The sequence below is a fragment of the Echeneis naucrates genome, chromosome 17 (genome assembly GCF_900963305.1).
Source record: "Echeneis naucrates chromosome 17, fEcheNa1.1, whole genome shotgun sequence".
Classification (NCBI taxonomy): Eukaryota; Metazoa; Chordata; class Actinopteri; order Carangiformes; family Echeneidae; genus Echeneis; species Echeneis naucrates.
In genome coordinates, this window is record NC_042527.1 from 20,750,239 (window position 1) to 20,777,119 (window position 26,881).

General features: G+C 44.6%; 2 protein-coding genes across 4 annotated transcripts in view; both read right to left on the reverse strand.

Moving 5' to 3' along the window:
- LOC115058015 (disco-interacting protein 2 homolog C) overlaps positions 1–26,881 on the reverse strand; it is a 104,531-nt gene that overhangs the window by 26,320 nt on the left and 51,330 nt on the right. For all 3 annotated transcript variants that reach the window (XM_029525297.1, XM_029525298.1, XM_029525296.1), the window contains exons 2-8: positions 22,338–22,409; positions 15,881–15,991; positions 13,739–13,864; positions 10,647–10,985; positions 2,709–2,870; positions 1,340–1,459; positions 949–1,146 (exon numbers count right to left, since the gene is read on the reverse strand). In XM_029525297.1, the coding sequence (XP_029381157.1) occupies positions 949–1,146; positions 1,340–1,459; positions 2,709–2,870; positions 10,647–10,985; positions 13,739–13,864; positions 15,881–15,991; positions 22,338–22,409 (1,128 nt within the window). The remainder of the gene's footprint in view (positions 1–948; positions 1,147–1,339; positions 1,460–2,708; positions 2,871–10,646; positions 10,986–13,738; positions 13,865–15,880; positions 15,992–22,337; positions 22,410–26,881) is intronic.
- On the reverse strand, positions 18,277–20,360 carry LOC115058021 (tripartite motif-containing protein 16-like). Its single transcript, XM_029525308.1, has one exon. It carries the CDS (start codon positions 20,358–20,360, stop codon positions 18,687–18,689), a length of 1,674 nt encoding a protein of 557 aa, XP_029381168.1. The 3' UTR covers positions 18,277–18,686.

The following is a 26,881-nucleotide window of genomic DNA, read 5'->3' on the forward strand; positions in this document are numbered from 1 at the left end:
AGCCTGGTTGATGATCTGAAAGGGCCAAAACTTCCTCCAGCTCTCAAAGAAAATACTTCTTCATCCTCATTTCGCTAAAACTCAGACAAAATGTTTGAGCCTTAAACCAACCAACCTTTTTCCACCGCACCACATCATGAAGGGCAAATGATTTACGATTCAACATCTGAGGTGGCATATCCTGCTGCTGGGGGGAGACACATCCATGTGTGTCATAACAAAGTGGGGGGACTAACAGCGTTTGTGTTGTTCGGGTTGTTATTGTTGCCAAAAACCACAAAGTGAACGAGTTCCTTCAGTCCTGCCCGCTCAAACGTTTTTCCATCCAGAGACTGTGCAGCGAGTCACTCAGGATGTTTCCCCAAGTAAATAATTCATACACAAACATATTGAGAGAATCTGCTCATTTGGGATAATAAACTATCCCTCCCTCTGCAGCAGAGCAGCTTTCTTGAAAGCGTCTTTTTCACACTTTGCTAATGTGCTTAGCACTCTGTCTGGCTGCCATTAGTGGAATTATGCTCACGCAGCGGGTGTTAAACATTGTTTGGTGCGTCAGTTAAGCAGCTTGGGGAAGCCACCATATGTGCACAAAAAAACGGGATGCAATTCAGAAAGAAGCCTCTGCTGTATTCGCCTGCAGGTTGGTGTGTTAGGACGGTTTGTTACGAGTTGAGTGGCTCCTAAGAAGTCCGAGTTTTCATTTTAAAGAGAGTTCAGCACCAAAAAGCGGAAAAATTAATTAATCATTGATTCATTTAGCTTCTTTGAATGAGTTTTTGTTTTTGTCCGCCATGTTTTCCTACCTGCATTCAAATTGGGGCGTCATATTGGCCGCAACTATCACAATCAATGAGGAAGTTGTCATTAAAAAGAGCAACAACAAAATCAAAACGCATTTATTTCACACTAAAGTCCCACCAGGAGTGAACTGGAGGCGCTGCTTACCGTAGGTCAGCACGTAGAGCGGCTTGCCGTTGGTGTCCATGGTGGTGAGACAGGGGGCCTTCGGGGAGATGGTGCCCCACCTTTGCAGGGCCGCCTCCAGAGATGGGGGCCAATTGGTGACCACGCCAAGCTGCTCGCCCCGCATGGCCACCATCTGGGCCCCCTCGGCCTTGGGCTGGTTGGGGTCTGGCTGCTGGACTGCAGAAGGGCAAAAGGAAATGGTCAGATTTGAATGAGCTTGAATTATAGAAGAAGGAATTATCCTGCAAGCTGCTGATTCCCTTTGATGTCACAACAATAAAAACTTTTGTCCAATGTGGCAAGAAACAAGATAGAAACAGAAGAAATTTTATAAAAACAAATATCTACGAGAGCATTTTTTCAAAGTTACCCTCCAGGAGTTCCTCAAAGTCGTCAACAAAGAACTCCCTGAGCGGCGGCCGTTTGGGTCTCTTCAGGGTGTTGACGAGCTGCTGGATTTTAGCTGAAACTCTGCTGCTGACAGGAACACCTTCAGGAGGAAGACGAGGAGAAGGATGAAGAACAAGCATCCTTTATTATAAATCCCAGATTACATACACTTGGACAACAAGGTGCCGTCGCATTCACAGCTCAAATGTGGGGCATGATTTATTTATAACAGAGGAACCAAAAGAAAACTGAGGAGAAGCAGGAAGTGTACGACCAATGAAGAGCCTTCATCTGCGGCTGAGTGGTGCCTGCTGATGAGCGTGAGCAGATCAGGAGCAAACCAATCAAAGCACCAAGCTACCGATCACGAGTGGGCTGTATTCCAAAAACATTTCAGAAAAACTGGAAGTACCCCAAAGAGTCGAAACGACACGGGTCACCTTACAGACTTATTTTAAACCAGCCGGGGCATCAAGGGAGGCAGATTATGAGGCAAGAGGAGAATCAAGGCGCTAAACTAACTCCATCACCAGTTTTGCTGCTCTGAAACTTAGACAAGGCGAAGTCTGTCGCCTTCATGGAAGGAAAATGATTAAATTTTAAAATACAATTTATCCTCGTGGAATACTTATGATTTTAAAATGTGTAATCTAGCGAAGGGAACAAATAGAGGCCAGCAGACTTAAGTGAAATCTCTGCTCCCTCTCTTTGAATCAAAAGTTAAATCCCTAAAAGTCCAAAGACAAACAGTTCATGATACAAACGTTTGACTAAAGCTCATCTCTGGAAACAGAAAAGGCGGCGGAGTCATTGTAAGCTCGACAATAAAGAGATTCAGGCTGATGAAATCCGCTGAGCGCTGTGAAAGAGAGCCAAGCATCCTAATAAAGCTTCCATCTGCTTCGCTTTGAGCTGCGTTCAACAGGTCCGTCCGTTCGCCGCTGCATCTCTACAGCCTTCAGTTTGGTATTAAAGAAAATAATCCATCAAATTAATTATCAAACGCATTTTTAGTTCCAGCCCAAGCATCAAGGCCTGGGATCCAGTGACTCTTTAGACACGTTCATGTGAAAGTGTAAATAAATATAACAGTTCATACAATCACTGAAGCTCTAATGTATTCATCTCTGCAGCTAATAATCTGATATTGATTTTCTCTTTATGACGGATTTTAAACCAAGCGAGGTGAAATAACTTATTAGAAAGTCAATTAATGTTGAACTTTCATGATTTTATGATTGACTTCATAAAGTTTCAACACATGAAAATAATGAATGAATGAATGAATGAATATAACTACGCTTGTTGTGAGAGAATGTTGTCATCTTTTCATCCCCTCCCTGACTCACCGTCTCCGGTCTCCATCAGCTCGGCGTTGCCGTATTTGGGTGTCTGTCTCTGGGCGGCGCTGCCGGCACCGGGGGCTCGCTCCACCTGGATGCCGTCGGTGGCGGAGGTGTTGGCGGTGTTGTTGGTGTAGCCGGTGACATCTGGAGGGGCAGAGTGGTTCTCTGGGATGTGAGAAAACGGGGACGGGAGGGAAGGTTAGTAGCCCCCACACCCCCACAAATCCTGCTGTTAAAGCTAGTTAGATTTAGATTGTGTGTATACATGACAGCAACTGGGGTTAATTATGTTGTTAGTTCAAATAGACATCCCACTGTTAGACTTCATGAGGATAATAAGGATTTCTTCACCCCAGTTAGCCCGAAACACAGCAGCAACAGAAGAGGATTCAAGCTGAAGCTCGCGGCAGAAACGCTGTGAGTGGCTGAAGTGTCAGTAAAGACTTTATGAACACATGACAAATAATGTCTGCCCCCCGACACCGAAGGTCTGGATTCCTTTAGACCTCTGAAGCTGAGCTTAGAAAGAGATTTTAACATAATACATAATACATATCCAGTGTGTACTTCTGTAGCAAATGTTGGCAGTTAACTGTAAAACATTGTGTTACACTGAACTGTCAGCTGTTTTTTTTTTTTTTTTTTTTTTCAAGCTTCAGCCATCTTGGTTTATTTATATTGCCCTCTAAATGAACATCATTTGTGTTGAAGACTTGAAACTAGAGACTGAGACTGAATAGACTGAACTGAGCTGATAAATCCGGGAGGAGGAGGGGCATTTTCCCATAGACTTCAACGCATTCTGACTTCTTTTCACAGCCAGTGGATTCACCCCCTAAAAGGAGATTTTTATTTTAAAAAAATTGACGCATCTGCTTTGTGTTATGAGCAAAAATTTACCAAAAACGTCATTGATAAGAAAAGATGGACGTTTTAAATTTAAATGTAGAACAACTTTTAAATTAGAAATCAAAAATTAAGAATGCACTACTTTTATTTTTCGACTTAGTTCTAAGAGGCCGTAGCCACTTGGTTGAAGTCTGTTTGCTCATTCCCTCTCAGATTCCCTCACCGAGCTCCGCCGCCTCGGCCGAGGACCAGAAGATAAAAGTGATCGGACCACTTCAGGCCGCCGCACCAAAGTTCCCCGAGTCAGACGGCGGCTTTAAAAACTTCATCCAAAACGGTCGCTCACTGTCGACTAAAACATCTCTGCATTTAGATTTCTCTCCATTGGAACTGAGCGACTGGACTGAAAAAATGTTCCAGCACAAATTTAATTTTGCTCCTCTGTCAGACAAACAGACGGAACAAAGATTTATTTTTGCTCTCACATCTCAGTTTCCCTCTTACTGAATATTTCATCATCATTTGTTCTCTCTGGGAGACGCTGAGCTTCTACATGGACAGTCAGATGGTTGTACAGAGTAAATATTACATTTACACCATAGATAGCTCATCTGAACTCTAATTACAAGATCTGAATGCTTTTATTGTCTCATTAAAAAAAGTAATCTAATCTAGCGTGGCGTCTCAGTTCTGTAGCTTCAAATCTTCAATTTCCTGCCATCTATTTACTCCATTTTTCACCTTGACAGCTCGATGGCGAGCTCGCTTTCATACCAAGTGCAAAAAAACACAGACAACTTTCAGACCCACTGAGACGCTTTTGGAAAAATTGCTTCGCTGCCGTTCAGTCACGGCAGTATAAATCTGGCAAAAATTTAGCTCGAGAGCTTGAGAGAGGCCAACGATGATACGTAGTGAGGAGAAAAACAGGAGGAGTTGATTCCCTGCAAAGCAGTGAGCCGACGAGAGAGAGAGACCAAACAGAATTCTTTATCCAGACATGAACTGCATATCAATACTGCAGCGCACAGCACAGGCATGCTAATTACCGCAGCACGCCGCGCACGCTGTCTCTCGCGATATCTGGGCCGTCTGTTTGAGCCACGCTGAAGTCCTGTGTTGTTTTTCCATGTGGGAAAGTGTGTGTGTGATATGTCCTTCTGTTGGACCGGCTTTGTACACACACACCTCCTGTGACCTCATCAAAATACATTTATGATGATGTGTGATGGGGAGGAAAGTCGGCCTTCGCTGCTGGAATACCAATCAAGGCCGACGGGGAGCCGATTGATGGACGCCTCCCACTGCGGGTCAAGGAGGGTTTAAAGGTGGACTGACGGTTAAGGATAGAGTTATTGAAATAATCTGAAGGGGTGAAGAAGACTGGAAAGGGAAACTTTATATACAACGATTAGGGAGCGGCTGACTTGGATGAGCTGATCCACGGACTCACAACAAGGACCTGCTGCTAACGCCTTGGTCGGCTCCAGAGGTTGAGAGGATGCTTCGTCTCTACCAGGTGTCTGTTTTTCCAGGTGATGATTGGGTGAGCTGCTCATCCCAACACAAAGTCTTGTCAGATGATGCATAAAAAAAAAAAACTCTTCCTGAAAAGGTCGTTTGCTTACGGCTTTGATGAGGGAGTAGGGAACGTTCACCAAAGCTGCTCGAGGAGTTAGAGAAGTGAAGATCAACACAGATCAGACAGAACTCAACGAAAAGGCTTCTGTTTCCATGATTTCAACAAACCTCACTGAGCAGGATCAGCCTTCTTCATTGAGAATTTTTTTTTTATTATTATTTTCTGGGGGCATTTTATAACAGTGGAAGGAGCCAAGTCTTTATTTCTGTACAGCACCAGTTAAATCCAGACGCTTTCCAAAAAAATCCTTCACAGAGACCTAACAAATCCTGTCCGGGAATCGAACAGCGACTCAGCATGTGCCACCCACCCATCCACCGGAGCATACAGCTGATTTAAATCCACCAACGTTCTGGTGTCCTGAAGAACAGGAACAGGAACATCACCGCCTCACAAGCTGAGCCCCCACTTTTCATTCATACTTCAGGAAATGTGGCCACGCCTCGGTAAAATAACACCGGCGGCCGCCACAGCGTCCCAGCAGTCGTTCCATTATTCACCGTCTGTGGAGCAGCTCCAGGATTTGTCTCCAGTCGAGAGCAGCTGAGCTTCAATGGGACTTAACTGTTTCCTCCCCAGCTGGTGAGCTGCCATCTTTGTTTTGATCAGGAAACATCGGCCATCGTTCAAACGAGCCTGTTTCCACGTCTATTCGGGACAGCAGAGCCGGACAAAAACTAATTTTCTGTTTCAGTTCATTACACAGAGGTAATGTGGTTTAAGGAGTATTTTGACATGTAGGTGGTTAGAAGAGCCTGAAAATAATTCAGAACAACTGTGTTTTTCAGGCGGCACCAGTTAATTATCCCTCAGAAAACATCACACCTTCCTCCATATTACTAAGTAAAAGCTCAGTGGTCTGTCTGAGTTGCCTAAATATTGTAGCAGACGCTCTCATTCAAGCCTCATGAGCTGAAACTCTTTAAATGTCATTCAGAGCTGGCTGGCAGACAATTTCCCACATTTGAATTCAAATGAAACTTATTCCTGCTAATAGCATCCATTCAGTATTCAAGTCAGATCTTGCTGACGTGTTCTCTTCAACCACAACATGAAATTCAATAGATTTATTTTATTTCATTTACAAAATGCAGCCAAAGTGATAATAAGATTTTAGGACTTGCTTTTATTCAAACGCGCCTGAATTATTGTAATTTTCTTGTTACCTATCTGAACCTACAAACGGTCCCAGGCTTTTAATAAAAATCCAGCAGAACAGCATTAAACTATCCTGTTGGAGGTCCGAGGACTTTGTACATTTTAAACTTTACCTGCAACCTTTTGAGAGCAAAACTTTCCCTGAGGAGGAAAAAAGCAGGATTAGCTCTACAGGTCAAGAAGTGCTGCGTGATGAGGAACATCCTTCTGTTTGTTCCCAAACTGCTGAGCTGTTATTCTACAGACCGGAGGCCGAGCTTCCACAGCCGCATTCATGGATGCAGGGTTTAGATTTTTCAACGGCTGATTAAAGCCTTCTCCTTTTTTGAGTGCTCACTATTTCCAGCAGCAAAGGCTGCCGAGCTTCTTCATGTGATCTACAAGAATCAGAGGGAGCCACTTCACCAAATACTGATTTCTCAAACGGCAGAAGGGAGCCGTGCTGAGCATCAAGTCAGCCGACAAAGTTCTCCGGATGAGTCTGTGATGCATTCAGGGTCTGTTTGAGAACTGTCCTTTTGTCACCAGACGAAAGCAGCAGTTTCATTTTTTGATACAGTATTTGTGATTCCAGGCAGCAGATTGTAAGAACGCTGCATAAAACAAGAGACGGACACAAAAGTAAAGAGACAAAGCAGGCAGACAGCTTTGATTCCAACACCATCTGCTTTCTGGCTTCGATGAGAAGCCATTCTGAAAGCAGATTGACTCTGGCTGAGCAAACAACTAAAAACATGCTGCATAATTAGACAAATCAATACACAACGGCAAACAGTACAACCTTGACTGCGCGGACGGCTCATTCACACAAGCTGCTTTCTGCTCCATTGTTGATTTTCCTCATCAACAACTCGCACTATGAAGGAGCTGCTTCATGCATCTGCGCCGGCACTCAATGCCTCTCCTGACAAGGTCAGCATTGACACGACTCTCTCTCAACTCTCACAGCACGGCTGAGCGGGGAACAACATGACGGATGATACAATGAGGGAGGAATCCGACATCCCCGACCCTGCGCTCCCGAGCAGCCATGCTCTGACCTCCGACCTCACACTTACCGGAGCGTCGCGGCCCAGACTTTCCGTTCTCTACTGAACCGGCCGGCACTGCCCTCCTCCTCCTCCTCCTCGAGGAGAGGTGGGCTGAAAGTCCTGCATGTGAGGAACAAGAAGGGAAGGGAGTCTTCAGAAGTGGGGTCAAGTTGTGTCTCAGCCAGGGGGAACTTGACAGCAAAATCTAAATTCAACTGCTTTTTCTGTTTTTCTCCCAAAGCTTTTATGTTTTCCATCTGAAGCTGTCATTTTTAATAATTCTGAATAATTATAATAATGTTCAGAGAACTAAAAACACACTCTGAAAGTTTCCGTATTTTCCAAAGAAAAGTTCCTCATGTGTTTGGGTTCTTCTAGAGCCGATCTGTTTCTTTGTCTGATCAGGAGTTCTGATGATGAAAAATCAGCTCCTAATCTGTGATTTGGGTCTTTGCTGAATTAATTCAGCAGTAACTTTCATTCTTTTTGTGTCTTACTGTAAAATGGACATCAGCAGATGAAATCTTTTGCATGTACAGTCCGTCACCTGGAGTTCGCTGGAGCAGAGAACCGAGAACCCCTCTGACTGATATTCTAATGTATGTTGATGTGGTGACAGCAGTCTTTGATTGGGTCTCGAGAAAAGCTGGTTCAGGTAGAGTCCAGATTTAATAACCGGACTGGATTAGGAACCAGACCTGCCAGGGGAGCGCTGGGTGTTGGCCCATGGTGGCGACCTCTCTGAAGGCTCTATCTGTATTTGTCGTCACGATGCTGAGGGTTGTGTTTACTTTAGTCCTCGAGAAAAACTAAATTTCAACTTTCAAAAACACGTCGACACAAACCGAAGAGTTTCCAATCATCACAGCTGCAGCAGCACCAACAAACACTAAGTGCTGTTATCAGTTAGATAAAAAAAAAACAAAACAAAACACTGACACAAAGACAGTCTGAGCCAGATCGACTCCTGAGATCCTGTAAAGTGGATCTCAGGAGTCGGAGGAAAAAGTGGCAGGATGAAAGGACTGACAGCTAATTGGAGGAGATATGGGAGGAACAAAAAGTTATCTGCACATGCAGGCAGAGCTGCTCTGATAAGAGCTGAATGAGAGAGTACAGAAAACCGTGTCCCTGAAGTATTCACACACAAAAACACCGGAGACCTGGACCGAGATGCACCGACTCATCAGAACTCAGAACAAAGTGCTCAGTGGCGTGAAAAATGAACCCCATACAAATAAAATCAACTGCATCAGACGCATCAACCAGCAGTGAGCGGAGACGAGCAACACACAGCCACCGCGAAGTCCATTGTGTTTTAGTCACAGAATATTAAACCTGGACATCTAAGCTGTCGACGGATGATTCCAACCTTCAAATAAACTCAAAAGAGATGCTTCCTTAAATAGAACTGGATCCCCTTTTTCACTTCAGGTCTTGAAGCTGACTGAGTGCTGCTTTGCTGAGGAGCACATGCTTTCAGCAGCTGCTTCAATTGTCAACATCTTTCTGACTTCACTAATTCCAAACGACACAGGAAATCAGTGGAAAAGGGACCCAAACAAACAAACTGTGTGTGGGGGAACCTTTCCCCGTCACATCCTCGTGGCGAAGTAGTCTGGATGCTGGCGGGGGCTCTACCTCGCTTCATCCTCAGAGCTGGATGCCAACGGAGCCAGCATGAAAACAAACCTGGCGGCGCCAGAGCGTTTAGTCACGACACCGCCTCGGCAGACAGCGGGGAGGAGAGGCAGGAAACGGCTTCCCGCCTCAGTGTCTCGTCTGTGCGTCTAACAGGAGGGCCGCCGGTTCAGTTTGGTTAGAAATCTGATATACGTCATTAAAGGAACAGATGGGAGATGACAACGCCAAACCTGTCTCTCCCTGATTAGACTTTTCATTTCAATGTTTTTAAAGTTTTTCTTTCTTCGACCAAAAAGATTTCCACAACACCAGTGACAACAACATTCAAAATGAAAAACATCCAAGAAAAATCGGCATCAGGCCAGTTTGATTTGGGCTCTTGGTGAAGCAGCCGTCTGCCAAGTTTATCAGCTCAACTGCTCGCAAAATAAGAAACATTTTACTTATTTTCTAGATAAAAATACGAGAAATTGCAATAAACAATGTGTAAACATGTTCTGCAGTAAAGTTGGATATTTAACAGAATTATTTTATTTTTCTCAAGTCATTTATCACCAACACACAAATCTGTCTTTTTATAATTTATACGTAAAGAACTTTCTTCACCTTTTGGGAACAAAGCAGTGTTTTAATTTCCTGCACAGCCTGAAAGCAGAGTCCTGGTTTAATTTTCTGACAGCAGTCTCAGATCCGCACTCAGGATCTGAACATTTTAATCAAATTAAAGGAAATGTAACGCGAAATTTGTCCAACATCTCGACAACGTGTGTGTTTGGAGCAAAGACTCGCTGTCGGCCGACAAAAGTGAACAAAAATAAAGATAAAAATAAAACTTTAGCTGTGATTTTGTCAACACACACACTTTGAAAAAGGAAAGAAATAAAAAGATTTCAGAAGAAAGAAATCCAAAAGCAAACTATGTGCAGCAACAGCAAAGAAATGTTTTGTAATAATTAAGCTCTGTAATGATTTTTGCCATCAACGAACGAAAAGATGATACGACCCTGAATCTAAACACACAGTCAGCACACACACACTTCTCACTGAGGTTCCATCAACCAAGTCCAACTTCACCTGCTGTGCAAAATAAACTCAAGGATGGTTGTTTCATTTAAGGAGCGAATCAGACGGGCTTTGAAGTGACGCTGCTTTTTCCTCGGCCTTGTTGTTCCCACACGAGGGAATCAGGGACCTGAACGGGCTCGTCTCTAATAAAACTGTTATTTATTTGGATCTTAAGCAGCTAAAAGCAAAAGAAATAAACACACTGGTGAAACGTCTCGAGACAATTTTTTTTTCTTGTTGACACAGAATATGTGATCTGTGCTGCAAATGTCTCGGTCTTACTCAGCTTCAAAATATTTCTAAGAAAATCTGTCCTCCTTAGCGATGCCTTGGTGCAGTTCATGTCGGGTTTGGCTGTTCTGCTGCTGGACTGTTGGGCTAGATGAAGTCAGACGGGTTTTTGTAGGTTATTTATTCTCCTGCAGCTGCGTGTTGGCTGAAGATATCTGGATAGAATTGGTTTCTCTGGATTTTGGCTCCTTGTATTCAGATTTGTCTAAAGGAGTCCAGAGTACCGGCGCTCAGACACCACGTGTCGCCTCGGCCTCCTACCTGTCTTGTGGTGGTGGTGGTGGTGGTGATGGTGGTGCCGGAGGTGGTGGTGCTGGGCGGAGATGTGGACGTGCTGTGCCAGGACGTCGGCCAGCCTACCGCCGGCCGCCCCGCTGCCGCCGCTGCGTGTGGAGGAGGACGAGGACGAGGCGGTGGAGGAGGTGGTGGTCGTGGTGGAGGAGGTGCCGTGGATGGCCCGGCTGATCCAGTGCTCCATGATGATGCTCCCCTCCCGGCTGGACGAGGTTCCTCCTCCGCCGCCGCCTCCGTCCTCTTCTTCGCCATCCCCTCCTTCTCCTTCATCGCCCTGACCTTCGCCCTCCGAGCCAGAGGAGGTGTCTGAGGAGGAAAAGGATAAAAAAGGACGATGGATGTGAAATAAGAGAAGAGATGGAACCAGCCGTGAGTGTCAGTGTTGACAGTGTCATAGTAAATCTGCTATATTTAGAGACAAACACAGCCTGGAAAGGATCCAGCTCCCATCTGTTTAACCACGGGGTTAGTGTGTTCTGAAAGTATTTTCCTGATGGAGTGAAGACATTTGGGCCGGTTCTCTTCACACCATTAGACGGCAGTTTGAGGGAGAAGCCTTCAGGGTGTCGTTGTGAGGTGAATACATGATGTCAACAACAGTCCTCACAAACACTGAAGGGCCAGGATGTGTTTGTGCACCAGCTCCGATTTCCGTAGACACATTTTGAATGTGATTTCCATAATGTCCCCAGCATTATGAGACAGGAGCTGACCCAGTTCTCACACACAACAGGAAATAGATGAGTGCGTTTTTGTGTATACGTTCCTTCATCCAGTGAAAATACAGAATGGAAAATTAACAAAGTGTCAGAAAAAAAGGCCTGTGTGGGAAACACACGACAACAAATAAATTTAAGATCAGTTTGGTTTTTTTAGACGTTTCAGTTTGGAAAAGTTAGATTTTGTTACCATGGTCATCAACCTGCAAAACGACAATTGAAAAATCTTAAAGAATTTTAAAGGAAACACAAAGTCACAGAAACTTCAACAACTTTTTACTAAATCACAGATTACGTCCTTGTTTGGTGTCTGTTAGATTAAAAAGGCGACCTTTTCGCTTCGTCACGGATTACAGCTGACATTTGCTGTTTAAAAGGCCACAGAACCAGACGCGATCGGGACACGTTAACTCCCATGGTGCTTTGCTGACATGCCCGACAGCCAAATCTGAGTCTCATTATCGATGGAGACCCCGCAGGGACCTCCAGTGACGACGCAAAGATAGAAGGAAAAATAAGACAAAAATTGAGATGATGATGATGAAGATGATGACAAAGCCTGACTTTATTTTAAGGAGGTGCAGCGACGAAAAGCCGCCATGGGCACATCAAAGACGGTTTGTCATCTCTGCCGTCCTCAAATGAACCTCAGCAGTTGGCAGGAAGCTCTTTGTGTGTGTGTGAGACTTCTTTTACTGCTCCCTGGAGACATGTGCTGTCTAAATCTGCACGAAGGATTCTGTATTCCTGCAAGTCCTTGCAGCTTGTTTACCTTGTTTGGTGTGAAATGAAAGAGAAGTCATGAATTTTTTCCAATTTATGTTTTGTGGTTGTTTGTTGTTGTGCACATGTGTCTGAAATGTGTGTGTTATATCCAATCTGTCACAGCGCCAACACACAGAGACAGACAGAGACCAACAACCACTTAGACCTACGGACAATTTAGAGTCACCAATGAACCCAAACATGACGTCTTTGGAGGCCCCAGGAATCGAACCCACAACCTTCTTGTTGTGGGACAACAGCACTAACCACGATGCCACCGTGCTGCCTCAATTCATTCATTCATTGAGTTTTACCACACATCATCCTGCTGACAAAAAGGTAAATTTAGAACGACATCTTTCCGCCTTTCACGCCGTAAATCAAAGCAGGTAATGATAGTGTAAAATACTGCACCGCACCGCTCGTCTGCAGTTGACCTGCTGAGCTGCGATGCCACAAAACGTCCGAGGAGTTTCAACCATTCTTCGTTTTCTGTCCTTCTATAAAAGACAGAGGTCATTTAGAGCGCAGAGCCTCGCTGGCCAACGGAGGTTTTCCTGGAGCCGGTTCCTGGTACTTAGAGTGGATCTGCTGCCCAGAGGACAACCTTGATGGAAGCTCTCTGCTGCTCCTGCCTTTAACACAGCAGGCCTGGTTATGCACCATAAACATAAATGCCTTCAAACTGCTAGTTACTGCTAAATGGATTCAAGCCTTGAGTGACTGCATAAAATAGTTTTATTCACTTTCTGAGGCTTTAAAAATACTTCCTTCTTCCTGTCACTCACAAAGACGCCCAGAAAGTATTTAGAGATTAAACTGCAGCACACAGAAATTACTTCTCATTAAATGTCCACTTTCTTCACAGCGATGAAGCCACAAAAAAAATAAAATTAAATTAAAATAAATAAATAAATAAATAAAGTCGCCATAAAGCCAATAAATGAGTATTGTTATCGGTGTCACTCAGAGTGAATAACGGCGGCGGCGGCTTCGTGTCACCTCAGCCAAAGAAACAGGACAAAAAAATTATAATCTTATAACACAGACGGCTTGTGATGACGGCCGACAGATAAATATCCATGTTGTGGAGGTCCCATTCAATCACAGCAGCTTTATTTTCTCCTCTTTGGTCTAAAAGTTCAGAAACAGTTTAAAGACTCACACGTCCCAAGAAAACCTGCGATCTTATTTCATCAACTTCAGCGTTAAAACTGCTGCGGCCTTCAGTGCGGACGCTCAGTACTTCAAACACGCTCAGAAATACTGAGAGTACTGAAAGTACTGTTAGCATGTTAGCATGTTAAAGAGTTTATCTGTAACTCAACATGAAGCCAAAACTTTGTGAGCTTCTCTTTTCAGCACTCTGTTGTTCCTCCATCTCATTATTTTGTTTCTGTTGAGCATCGGAGCCTTCGATGGCGTCGTCTCGTTAGAATCTAGAATTAGCTGAGCTAAATTTGGCGTGTTACAGGAACATCTGCTGGACGCCTGCTGTGGGAGAGGTCGTCACCGCGTTGTTCTGTGATGCAGAAATGTAAAGTGCCTATCTGCTAATCTCAGCCAGCTGTGTACCTGGTGGTGTGTAGGCGTCCATGGAGGTCTGGACCACCAGAGACCGCCGCTTCGAAGGCATAGGAACGGCCATCTTCCTCTCTTTGTGCTTGGCCAGCGCCGCCTGCACTGCCTCTGTGTGCACATCTGGAGAAAAAAAAACAACACAAATGTTATCTGTCAGAGCAGACAACGGAAACAAAAATGGACAAATCTCACGTCAGCAGCTAGCAGCTAAACACTAGCTTTACAACCATTGTGTTGTTGTGGATTTTCATCAAGCACACAAAATCCACTCAGTCAGGCTCTTCACTTTTTCGTGTTACCTGTTTCTGGCTGCAGTCAACCAGTAAAATCATCCATCACTTTCTGAGCTGCTGTTTTGGAGCCTCCAGTTTGTAATTTGTGTGGCGGCCATCTTATTTAGTTTTTTTTTTTTTTTTTATCCAAAAAGAAGGTATATTTGAAGGAGAAGGTGGAGATGAAGAGGAGTGAGCAGGAATCTACTTTCCTCTAAAAGGGAGATTCATTGAAATGAGCCTGATGTGCAGGTCCAGGTTTGGAGACGTGCACTGAGCCCTCTGGATTAGGGCTTGTAGCTGTTCTGGACCATTTCTGCTCTTTTGCACAATGATTATACTGAAGTGATAAACATGGCTGAATAAACTTTTCTTGGCCTCCATTAAACTTTGGAAGACAGAGTGGAGAAACAGGACCGGCAGGAGCAGCAGACGGAGGACCAGCCGCCTCAGCCTTGTTACAATGACCGCCCTGTTTCCATTTCTTCACCTCCGGTGTCGCTGAGGTCCTTTTAGGTTTCTCAGAGCACGATAAAGAAGCCAAACAGCGCGCCAGCTGACGATTTGGCGACGGCAGTCTCTCGGTCCGATAATGGCCCGAGTGAGACATCTGTTAGAATGAATGGGGCTCACAGATTGGACGTTTGTTTGGCTTGTGTAGGCCAAAGGGGGTAATTTAAATCTCAAGTGTGCGTTTATTGTCATGTGGCTGACTGAGTGTGACTGCACAGTGTGTGTGTTTAAAGGTGCTTGCATGGCTTTTCGTTTTCAGTTTAATGGGTTAAAAGGTTTTCACAGGATTGATTTTCTGTTAAAGTCAAACAAACTCAAAGTCTCCAGCAGAGAACAAAGCGAGGCCGTTTTCTCAGCTGGTTCAGGGATTCAGTCTTTCACATCACAGTTTGGTGCTGGGGATCTTTTACTCCTAAACCCAAAACGTCTCCTGGACAAAATCCTCCAGGTCGGTTTTGAATGAGACTCCACCGAAAAGAAGAAGAAATCCGGAGTTAATCCTAAATTAATCTTTAGTTGACAGCAGATGGAAAAAAAAACAAATAATGGACGTTGCAAGAGCTGTGGCAGATTCAACAAAACCTTTTCCACAGGTGTTTGCCAAACGTGGGGTTTTAATGCGGCCCCTGTCTGCACACACAGACCAACAACATCCAGAACCCCGTGGAAGGTTCGGGTCCAAACTAATAATGACTTCCATATCCTTCCCCGTGATGATCATGAAATCCACTTGGGTGAGGCTTTACCAACTCAAAAACAAAAAAATGAAAGTTGAACTCTACCTGACTCCAGAGAGCTGCAGGGAATTTTAGATCTTCTTTAGATTATTACAGAAAACAAAACGAAAAATAAAACCCTAACTTTAGGATTCTCTCCTGCAGGACTCCTGATTGTCTTTACTCTCTGTATAGAAAACAGGTGCACCCATTAAGACAAGATTTAGGATGATCAGACCCGGTGCGAGCTAATTAATACACACAGTAATATTTTATCTGCTTATCTACATATAAGACAGGCTGACATTAATATACCCGCCAAGAATTAAAGCATCAGTGAGTTATTGTGGTAATAAAAACAGATTTTCTTATCGACATGTTAATTTATGCGGCAGATTTCTACATTATAATCACATCATCAGCTTTACTGGAGGAACATTTTCATTTTCTCTCTGAAGATGTCAGATAAAAAGCCAGCTAATGAAGCTAATTAACACAGAAACGATCCAACATTTCCACTTTGGTAGACGATGATGAGCTCGATAAGGTCACCTCTGTCCTACAGAAACCAAACGATCCCTCGAATGTGTTCGAATGGCGGGAAACATGAAAGGAAGTGATGTCATCCCTCTCACCTGATCGGTAGCGTTCGTCTCTGGAGCCAGAAGACCGCCGGCGGTGGTAGCGGGAAGACGAGGACGGGGTGACAGGTGTTCTCCTCTCCTGGCCCATGGACGGATCCATTCCTGCAACACAAAGGTTCTGGCTGGAGACCTCATTCCAGTTTTATAAGCTCACTTATTTTTACTTCCTCATCATTTTCTCGTCGTTCGTCTTTTTCTTTCCTTGTTGTGTGAAGCATGAATGTATTTATCCACTCGGGATAATGAAAGTCTCCATCTATCATTTCCTTCCATTGTATAATCAGACTCATATCAAGGTATCATTTTTCTCGTCGCAGTAGTGATGGTAGTCCATTCATCCACAGGTGCACTACAAAGACGGAGGGGGGGTTGTTTGCCAACTGTTTCTAATTTTCCAAAATTAAATAACATCATTAATTTTTCAGATGTTGTAAAAGCGATGTGGGGGTTCAGTCGGACTTTCAAAGCTGTGACACAATAAACCAAAAGAAAACAGCAGGCGCTCTGAAATGTGCATAAAAAGTCTGAACACACACTGAAAATTTTCAGTTTTGTGTTTCTTTGATTCTTTATTTTGTTGTTTTATTACTGAACCACACAAACTCTCTGTCCCTGTGAGGACAACAACATGCAGGCCAGCACTGATATTCACACAGCGGCTGAAGTGAAAGCCTCCACGCCGATCAATAAGTCTGATGATAATAAGCAGCCTCTTAGTGACAGCTTCGGCCGCTGCAGAGCTGCTGATCTACGAGCATCCATCCCAGCTTCACACCTCCACCCTCGTACGTCTTCATTACAGCTCTCAGCTCGGCTCGCAGCATCACAACCGCTGCTGCAGGAAAGAAGCTAAAAGTTGATTACTCGGCCGTATAACGACTACCAGCAGGCGGAGGAATATACGACAGGAGCGGGAAATACCCCGCCTCGGTGTCACGCTCTGGGGAGTCTGGATGGATGGACCTGCCCTTCTTTCCATTTGGCTCAGTTTATGTTCCTTCCCTTTTCCTTTGTCTTTTTAATCATTAAGCTACAGAAATATTGTAAAAATGCATTCAGACATTAATGTCTCTTCATACCAGCAGCCCTGAGTCACAGCTGTAGCTTTCTATATTTATAACATGACAGGAATAAATACACCAACAAAGAGGAATTCACCAGGAAGAGCTGAGCGTAACTCATAATAAAGACGGAAGCCGGTGACATTCAATAAATGAATCATCTGACATGATGTTAATTCCCCGAGTCACGGCTCATCCATCTTCTGTCGGCGACAGACACAACAAACAGGTACACAGCGGAGCCGTAAAGGAAATCAATGCAGGCCTCTCATTCATTCCCCTTCGACTAACCACTGCCAATAAAGAACTCCAGTGGACCTAAAAGACGACGCCCAAGAGACCCCACAAACCGGCAGAGCGAAGTGACACGCAGTGGATTGTAGTTCCCAGATGATGTTCTTCATTGGAAACAACATCATTTAACACAAAAGCATTAGAGTAGAAAAAAAAGTTAAAAAAAATAAAGAAAATATATCCAAAATAAAATCTATGCATTGATTAAACAGGAGAATGTATGGAAGGTAATACATAGACTTGTCAGACATAGAAGTGTTTGGAAATGAAAGGATAAAACATTTACATGATGAAGATAAGGTTTTTTTTTTTAACTGTTCTAGATGTAAATCAGATGGATTATTTTTTTACTTCAGTCTGCAGTCGGAGGGTCGGTCTGATCCGAATCTGAACGCGCCTCATTCAAAGTTTTATAAACGGAGGTACGTTTCTCACGCTGTCAAACCAGAACTCGTTAGAAAGAGCTGACTGTCTCGCTTTAGAAGAACAAGAACTAAAATGTCTGGAATTCAGACCGTCATGGAGAAATGAAGCTGCAAAGATGACGTAAAAGGACGCCAGATGGAAAAATTTAATGTGGGAGAGTGTCGTCATAATTATGTTTAACTCCCTCCATAAAGCCTGCGGGGGGGCAGACGACAGCGCCACCTTTCTGAAAACGTCAAAAGTGGTGTTTTCATCCATTTTCCCTTCCTGTTCACGATGAACTGCGTCACCCAGATGAAACAATGTGGCGATAAATCCTCCCCTCATCAAACAGGGTTTGACACACATCCATCCTTTTCATCAAGATGGATAAAATGTACGCAGCGATGCTGTTCATGATCTTCATGTCGCACATTTTCATGTTTTTCCTGTGAAGAAGAAGAATGAGTCATGAACTCTGGTGCCAACATGATGACTCAGAGTTTCAATACCAACACAACATCTCTCATAATTATTTTCTGACAAAACAGACAACACTTATCAGATCATAAACATGTTGTTTATTTATTTAGTTTTTTGTCTCATCACATTCAGAATGAGCTCAACCGCAGATAATTATACCTGTGACTCACTGTAACTGGGGATAGAAGCTGTAAAACAGAATAACAGATGATGAATTTTCCTCATTTTCTGGTAAAAACTGTGTAAATCATAACAACCAAAGAAAAGTTTAATGTATTTTTCCATTCTTTTGACAAATGACATTTCTGGGTCACAGATTCTGTCGTGTGCTGCCACAAACAACCGAACCAGAATGTGGACCGACAGTCAGCTCACGATTCCAGACGTGAGACTGAAATCTCAGTTTCAGGCTCCACACTGGTTTCAAAGCGTTTCCGGTTAAGTTCAACTGGAACCATTAATGAATTAGAGCTCATTCACCACTGGGGCCAAAGCAATTTTTACATAACTTTGTCACAACGCTCCTCTCTTTGAGCTGCAGGAGGTTCTTTAGATTATTTCAGATTATAAATCTCAGCCATGGCTTTTTCTGAAAGCCAGAGTCCAGCATGTAGAGGCTGAGTGAATGTGGTCTGGACTCTGTGGAGGAGAGTCATGGTTTCAGAGACGCTGTAGAAGGACAGAATACCTGCTCTGTGATCCAGGTACACTCCGACTCTGGAGGACCACTTGCCCGGGATTTTAGTTTTTGTGTTGTTGTATCTGAATTCGTAGCTATTTTGGAAACAATCCAAAGCCCAAGACTTGTCATTTTGTCCAAAGACACATTCGCTGAAATCTCCTGCTCGGCTGATAGTCTTGGAAGCGACAGCTACCAGAACTCCTTTCCTGCTTCTCTCCACCTCCCAGTAACAACGTCCAGTCAGACTCTCTCTGCTCAGGACCTGCCAGGAAAATTCAAACCGATCTGGATGAGGAGAATATTTCTGTTCTTCTCCCATATACACAACCATTCTGTTCTCCTTCAGTAGTAACAGATGTGTGTTTGCTGTGTTTGGGTCCAACGTAATTTGACAAGCATACTGCAAGAACTCAGTTCTGCTCTTTGGTTCTGGTTCTGGTTGTGACAGTGAAACATCCACTTCAGTCACTGTCAGTGAGACGTTTGTCCATTTCTGTGTCAGAACGTCCTGTAGCTGATCTCTGAGCTCTGACACAGCTGCTGTCACATCCTCAAAGTATCTCAGAGGATGGATGTTGATGCTGGATGAGTCTGTAGCTTCACTGAGAGCTGACACTGAGGGGTAGTTGTGTAGAAACTGGGTGTGATCCTCTGTGTGTGAGAGCAGCTTCAGCTCAGCGTCTTTCCTCTTCAGCTCAGTGATCTCCTGCTCCAGCTTCTCCTGAAGCTCTTTGACTCGACTCACTTCAGTTTCCTGCTGGGATCTGATCTGCTGCTTCACATCAGACCTTCTTCTCTCCATGAGACGGATCAGCTGAGTGAAGATCTTCTCAGTGTCCTCCACTGCTTTATCAGCAGAGCCGTTGATGGCCTCCACCTCCTGTTGAAGCAGCTTCACATCTTTGTCTCTGTCCTGGATTCTCTGCTGGATTTGTTGTCGACTCAGCTCCAGCTCTCTCTGCCTCTCAGTCCTTTCTGCTGCAGCTGAGACTGTGTCGTGGCCTTTATGTTCATCCACAGAGCAGAGATAACAGATACACTGCTGATCAGTACGGCAGAACATCTTCATCACCTCATCATGACGAGAGCAGATGTTCTCCTGGAGCTTCTCAGAGGGCTCCACCAGCTTGTGTTTCTTCAGTGGAGCTACATCATAATGAGGCTGCAGGTGTTTCTCACAGTAAGAGGCCAAACAAACCAAACAGGACTTGACAGCTTTCAGTTTTCTCCCGGTGCAGAAATCACAGGCCACATCTTCAGGTCCAGCATAGCAGTGATCAGCAGGAGCAGCTTGGAGTCCAGTCTTCTTCAGCTGCCCCACAACAGATGCTATCACATTGTTTTTCACCAGGAAGGGCCTCGGTATTAAGCTCTGCCTGCAGTGAGGGCAGCTGTAGATCCCCTTATGGTCCTCCTGATTGAAGTGTTCCTTGATGCAGCTCATGCAGTAGCTGTGTGAACAGGGAAGAGTCACCGGTTCATTGAACAGATCCAGACAGATCGGACAGGAGAAATTCGCCTGATCAAGCTTAATTCCTTGTGCCATGTTGTTTCCTTCCAACAACAGGTGACTAATGGAGCTTTATGCACCTGCAGCGGTGAAGGAATTAGAATTTAGAATCCTTTATTGTCACTGTTCACATTGTCACCAACATTAACTGTGAAAATATGCTTAGCAGCTCCACATGGCAGCGAGAAAGAAAAACAAGAAAAACACAAAAGCGCGATATCTCAATAAAAACAATATGAAATATAAAATATAAAATATAAAATAAGTATTTCCAAGGTATGATAAATACGGGAATGGTTATGATAAATATGGGAATGGGTATGATAAATACGGGAAACAGTGTATACTGTAGTGCGATGTGAAGGAAGCCGGGCTCAGCAGGCTTTGCCTCATTCCAGAAGGAGGAGTGACTCTGAAGAGGAAGGCCTTGCTTGGTTCTTGTAAAGTCAGATTACTCAGCTTTGGGGAATTCCAAACGTTTTTGTACCGATGACATCAGATGGGTGAATGCAGGTTTAAAAACCAGGTTACCGGATCAGGACCTGTCTCTGCCAACCGGCTGACACAAGATGCGTTCATGTGTTGGCATGTGTTTATATTCTGAGCAGGAAGTCATGAACCAAACCATTACACGCCTCGATTCAGACACCTTCCCTCTGACCAGGGGCGCTGTGGGTCAACGGGCCACAAGAAAGAAGTTCCTGGCCTTTGAAACCAAAGTTAGCTGATTTGAGAATGGTGACAGCAGAGTGAGCGTAGTTCTGTTATTTATTAGTGAAGTTTGAAAAGTGGAGTCTGGACAGGCTGGACGGGGGGAAACCATCAGAGGGAAAGCTCGGGGACAGGTCCAGAGTCAGGGGATTCTTCCTCAGCTTCCTAACTCACAAAAACATTTAGCTTTATGTCTTGAAGGTGAGTTTATGATCTGTATGTATTTCTTTGTCAAACCTGTTTGCTGTAAAACACATTTCCTGTAAAGTCACACCCAGAGGTTTTTAAATTAAAAACGATTTCATCATTAAATGCACATTCTTCTCATTTATGACTGAAAATTGTGCCATAACTTGTGTACCTATCAGTAACTGTAATAAATGTGAAGTATTTTCACTTTCTGATGTAAAGAGGACGTTGTGATGTCTGTTTTCTTCATCTTTAATATAAAACCATAAAACTGAGGGAGAAATCCACCGAACAGAAGACTGTAGATGATTTAATCAAAGTGCCCACCGAGCAGATTAACAGGCTTTAAGAGCTGAAATACATCACAGGGAGGGGTCGACTGAGAGAAAGACAGCATTGTGTTGTCAGAGTAAGTGTGTGTCTGAAAGTGGGCAAAAGAAGGGCCGTATTGTGTGTATGTGCGTGCAAAAATGTGTTGCAGGTCCATGGAAACGTAAAAAAAAAAAGAAAATGCTGCAGGACAGAGAAAGAATAAAAAGTGTTGGATAAGACTGTTACAGCTCAGTGTGTGTGTGTGTGTGCGTGTGTGTGTGTCATTCGGTCCCCCACAGTGAACTGGGGACGACCCCCCCAGCAGGCCTCGATGTGAATGCCACACATTTTCTTCATCCCACACCCCTCATTCCTTCCCATAATGCACTTCCTGGCATTCCCCTACCATAAGACAACACACACACACACAGCAGTGTATTCCAGTAATAGCTTTGGCAGTGCCAGTGTGTCTCCGGTGACGCTCCGGTCCCGTCCTTGCTTCAACAAGTCTTACTGTAAAACGGACTCTCAGCCCATTTGTGGTCGGACTTGGTCTCATCCATCTGGCCTGAATTACCAAAAACAACTCAGCTGCTGAGGATTTATTAAACATGTTCCCGACTCGGCATTTTGGAAATATGTTGGGGGGAAAGACATCTGAATAAATAACTTTGGTTTTTCTGTAGTTTCAAAGGCTGAAGCTTTTTCCACATTGTTGTTACGTTATTGTATGTTGTGTTTGCTGTGTTTTCTGTGTGTGTTGACATTCGCACATCAGGTGAGCAGAAAGGTCAGACCTACCTGGTGCTTGAGGGAAATAAGCTCCGATCAGCTTGGATCGCTTCTTCTCATAGCCCTTCTGTGTGATGTCACCTGCAGCAAAAAGAAACAGACACAATGAATGTAAAAAAAAAGTGTGTGTGATTTATTATCATTTCTAACAAAGCAGAAGTTTATCGAGGACACTGAAGTTCCACACTTTAACTGCTCCAGTGTTTTATTTTGAAGGGTTGCACAACATGGGGTTGCGTACATGCCGTGTCATCAAAACACAAAACAGCCAAAGGCAGAAAAGTTTGACTTCATCACTTTCTGCATCGTCATTCTTTCCATTCAACCAACACCAGCTGGTGCAGTTTGGTGCGTTGTGTGTGTGTGTGTGTGTGTGTGTGTGTGTGTGTGTGTGTGTGTGTGTGTGTGCACATCGTTGTATTGCAGGTGGACTTAATTCACCTTTCACGGTGTGACAAACTACATCAGAACTTGCTGACCAAAGTCCCAGAGGGAGATTATAAATGGAGGCCACCTCAGGGACCATCAGCAGATTTCCACATCTGAGAGTTTTGGAAACGATTCTTGGCGTTTCATTTTAACCACGGGGGAATACCAGGCGGGCAGAGTTTGCCACGCTTCTGAAAGTTGAAGCCTTCGCCACTCCTCCTCCACGTGACGGAAACCAAACACTACAAGTCTCTGACAGATACTTTGTGGTTGATGTAAGGCAGCAATTTTAGAGGCAGAAAGCAAAACAGAGGTGCATCGTGGGAGTTGGAGTTTTGAACACACCAGGCTCTTAAAATCAGGTATCCAACAGCGAAGGTTGTTATTTCAGGTGAATCTTCTCTCGTTCAGCCGATGACAGACGAGCTGAGGAAGAATTGCTGGATTTGTCCGACTCGAGAATGACAAAGCACGACAAAAGGAAGAGGAAGTCTGGAGGAGCGTCGGCCGGCTGGAGCGGCGGAGGACGCAGGAAAGAGACTGGAGTGATTTGTCGAACACATGAAGAGCTGCTGGAGCAGCTGATCTGACAAATCCTCCTTAAAAACACACCAACATCAAGACCAAGAAACCAACTGTGGGCACAGACATCATCGGAGTGTGTGTGTGTGTGTGTGTGTGTGTGTGTGTGTGTGGGAAAGCAAATGGCAATAATTAGCATCTCTGGTAGGGGAGCTAACTTCCCTGCAGAGAGAAAGAAAAGATTCAGTGTGAAGAAAAAAACAAGTCAGAGAGAAGCTGAGGCCAACGAAAAAATAGATGAAGCTTGACCTCGTCTGCCAGACACACACAGACACACACAGAGCGACCAACCAGCTTGATTTAATAGTTTTAACTGAGATTGAGGTTTTTATTTTGTTTAATTTTTTTCCTGTAACAAACCGACACGTCGAATTACGTCAAAAGTTCACAACCAGATCAGAAAAGATCCTCGAAACCATCATCTGTACCGCTCATCCCTCAGTCTGCAGGGGGGGCTGTGCCAAACCGCCAGACCCTGGACACACAACCGTGAAGAAACCGGCTGTGATCCGTCAGCACTGTCTGTCTTTGGGCCGTTAACCGTTCAGGTTTGGAACAAAACCAGAACGATGAGGCGCTGCTTTTATTTCGCCTTTCATCATTCTTTAATCTAACGGGGAAAACAGCAGAATTGGACTTTCTTGTGCTTCGTTGTTGGGACTGGTGTTTATTTAAACCTGAATCCAGCCGTTCAGTTCCTTTGGGGCCGCTGAGACCAGAAAAGGGTTAGGGTTAGGGTTAGGGTTAGGCTAACCCTAACCCTAACCCTAACACAACAAGCTTCAGCTCACAATCCTGTAAAGAATGCTTGATCTGCAGCGTCTCACTGTGCGATCGGTCTGACGGACAACAAACAGTCCATGTCCGCCGCCGTGATGCTGACGCCCGTGACCTTGAGGTCAGCGTAGAAAGCCCTCCTGCCCTGCACTCAGGTGTCGGATTGTGTAAAAACTGGGTTAATGGGAGCAAATTTAAACTTTCACCTCCTGCGTGTTCAGATTTGTTCTGATAGTTCAACACAAAAACTGCTCAAATGCAGCTCCAGTTTCAGAGTCCTGACCTCAAACTCCCCCCAGCGTCAGTCAAAGCTACCAAGTCTGAAATCGGAAGGAAATCCCTCCTGAAACCAGGAGACGGGACGGATGACCAGGCTTCGGCGACGACGGCCTCGCTCCATGTAACGCACAAGACAAACAGACGCTGCATTCAAGTGCAGCCTCCATAAATCAGCGTCCCATGAAGACTGGATCTGTGTGGACGAGCGACCGAGCTGAGCCTCCATGACCATATACAGTATGAGGGGGAGAGAGAGAGAGAGAGAGAGAGAGAGAGAGAGAGCGCCTGGGGACAAGAGAGAGCAAACTATGACAAAGAGAGAGAGAAATATAAAGAGGAAAAGGCAGACAGGAAGGGACGGACAAAGAAGGATGGAGAGACTGATAAAAATAAAGGGGGGGCAGCTATCCAGCACCTAAAAAGGAAACGGTTGATTTTATTAGAGAGATAAAACCAAAACACGATTTGTGTTGGCGAGAGGAATGAGCTGAGCTGAGAGACGGAGAGGAAGAGCGTTTGGTCATGTGACTCCAGGCCGATGGAAACTAAACATACTGAGTGAGCGAGGATTCCATAACATGCCTCTCTCTCTCTCTCTCTCTCTCTCTCTCAGCAGCTGTATTTAGAAATGTATACAGCGCACATGAATTCGGTTAGCATGGCGTGTTAGCTGCTAACATCCCTTTTTAGATATTTTACTGTCAACATTCATAAATGTGGCAGGAATCTGTCCAATGAGGTCGGACTGTGAAGGCGGTTTATCTTCTGGAGGTCATGACTCCAAGATGTAAAGAGTAACTACCAACCAAACTCTGACGGAAACTTTATTGTGAAGTGGATCTGCATGTTTCGGACACCATGAAGTCTTTAAACTCAGCTGCTCAATGTTTTCAGAGAAGAAAGAAGAAAAATGTGAGACTCTGAACTGTCGCTCTGAAATGTTCCACATACATCCTGTCCGTCATTTATCTTCTACAACTTCAGTCAAAAAAAGTCTGAAACTGTTGAAAGATAATCAAACAAAGAAAAGTCTTTCATCAAAACTTCATTTCACAGTCAAGTCGGATTCTGGACAGAAACTGAGCTGTGCGTCCTGAACTACACAAACAAATGACAACAAATGACAACAATGAACGCACAGCTGATCTGAGAGGAAACGCCCACACACTCCCTGGGAACGAGGGCAAGGAAAACACACACAATTACTGCAGGAGCTGTGTGTTTAGTGGCAGCAGGTGTTTACAGTAGAAACACGCTGAGTCAGGACCGACACCTCTGCAGGTACACACACACACACACACACACACACACAGGAAGAAACAGACATGGAGGCACATCAAGCCTGTTTGTCACTACACACTGAACTTTGCGTTACAAGGTTTTGAATTTCACTGTTGTCAGGCGAAAACACAACTCCAGTGTTTCTGTGAGAAAACATGGCTGCTGAAGTGGCGGTGACGGTTTCCCCGGGCAACGTGACCTGAAGCCGGCCTCCTCTCCTCCCATCCTGACAAACACCACCAACTGCACAACACTGAACTCACAAATCCTCACACTGACACCATCTCCCACTGGAGCAATAAACAACGCACACACGGCTAAAAAGGAGCGTGCTACTTGTCATAACAGCCCGCCGCCATCTGAGACGGGACCGTGAAACAACCGCTGCGCCTGATGGGAAGACGCGGCGCAAGGTGATTTACAGCCGTGCCTGTTCACTGCAGGAGAAACCATCACGGCCCGGCCCGTGACCTCGTCACGGCCGACAGGTCGTTACAGGACACACTGGCTTCATTTAGCTGCTCCGGCAGGAGCATGATGATTCATGGGAAAAAAAAAACAAGAACAACACGAAGACCAGCAGCACAGAGAATTCGACCAACGCTACGGCTCATGCCGGATGACTTACTACTGCTAGCACTGCTAACGCTAAATTACAGTAACGCAGCCCGATGCCACATCTGCTCTGATTTACTAACAGTAAAAAAAAAAAACAACCAAACAAACGAACAACAAAACAAAACAAAACATGATCTCTGCTGAAAACTGTTTTCATTCATTTGTGAGTTTAGTAAACAGCTGGTAACCACGGCAACCGAGCTCATCCTCCGCCGCGTGTTTGCTTTGTCTGATCAGTTTTGAGCAGAATGATCTCTGAGTGTTTGCCTCCCTGTTTGTCTGAAATAGACCACATCATGAACACTGCTCACACACAGACACACAACAAAGTGGTGATGTGTTCAGGGTCCAGTGACTTCAGAAGTTTTCAACCATTCAGACACAAAAGTCAACCAGAGAACTGAGAAACGTGTCATCAATTAGGCTAATTAGACGAAGAAAGTTAGCTCACACGAAGACACACGGACACACACACACATCTGGAATAAGTGAAAACGCAGCGTTGTGTCCGTCCTGTACTCACCGGGTTTATCGCACACAGGCAGCAGGAAGAGAAAACTGACACACACTCAAACTCATGCTCCTCT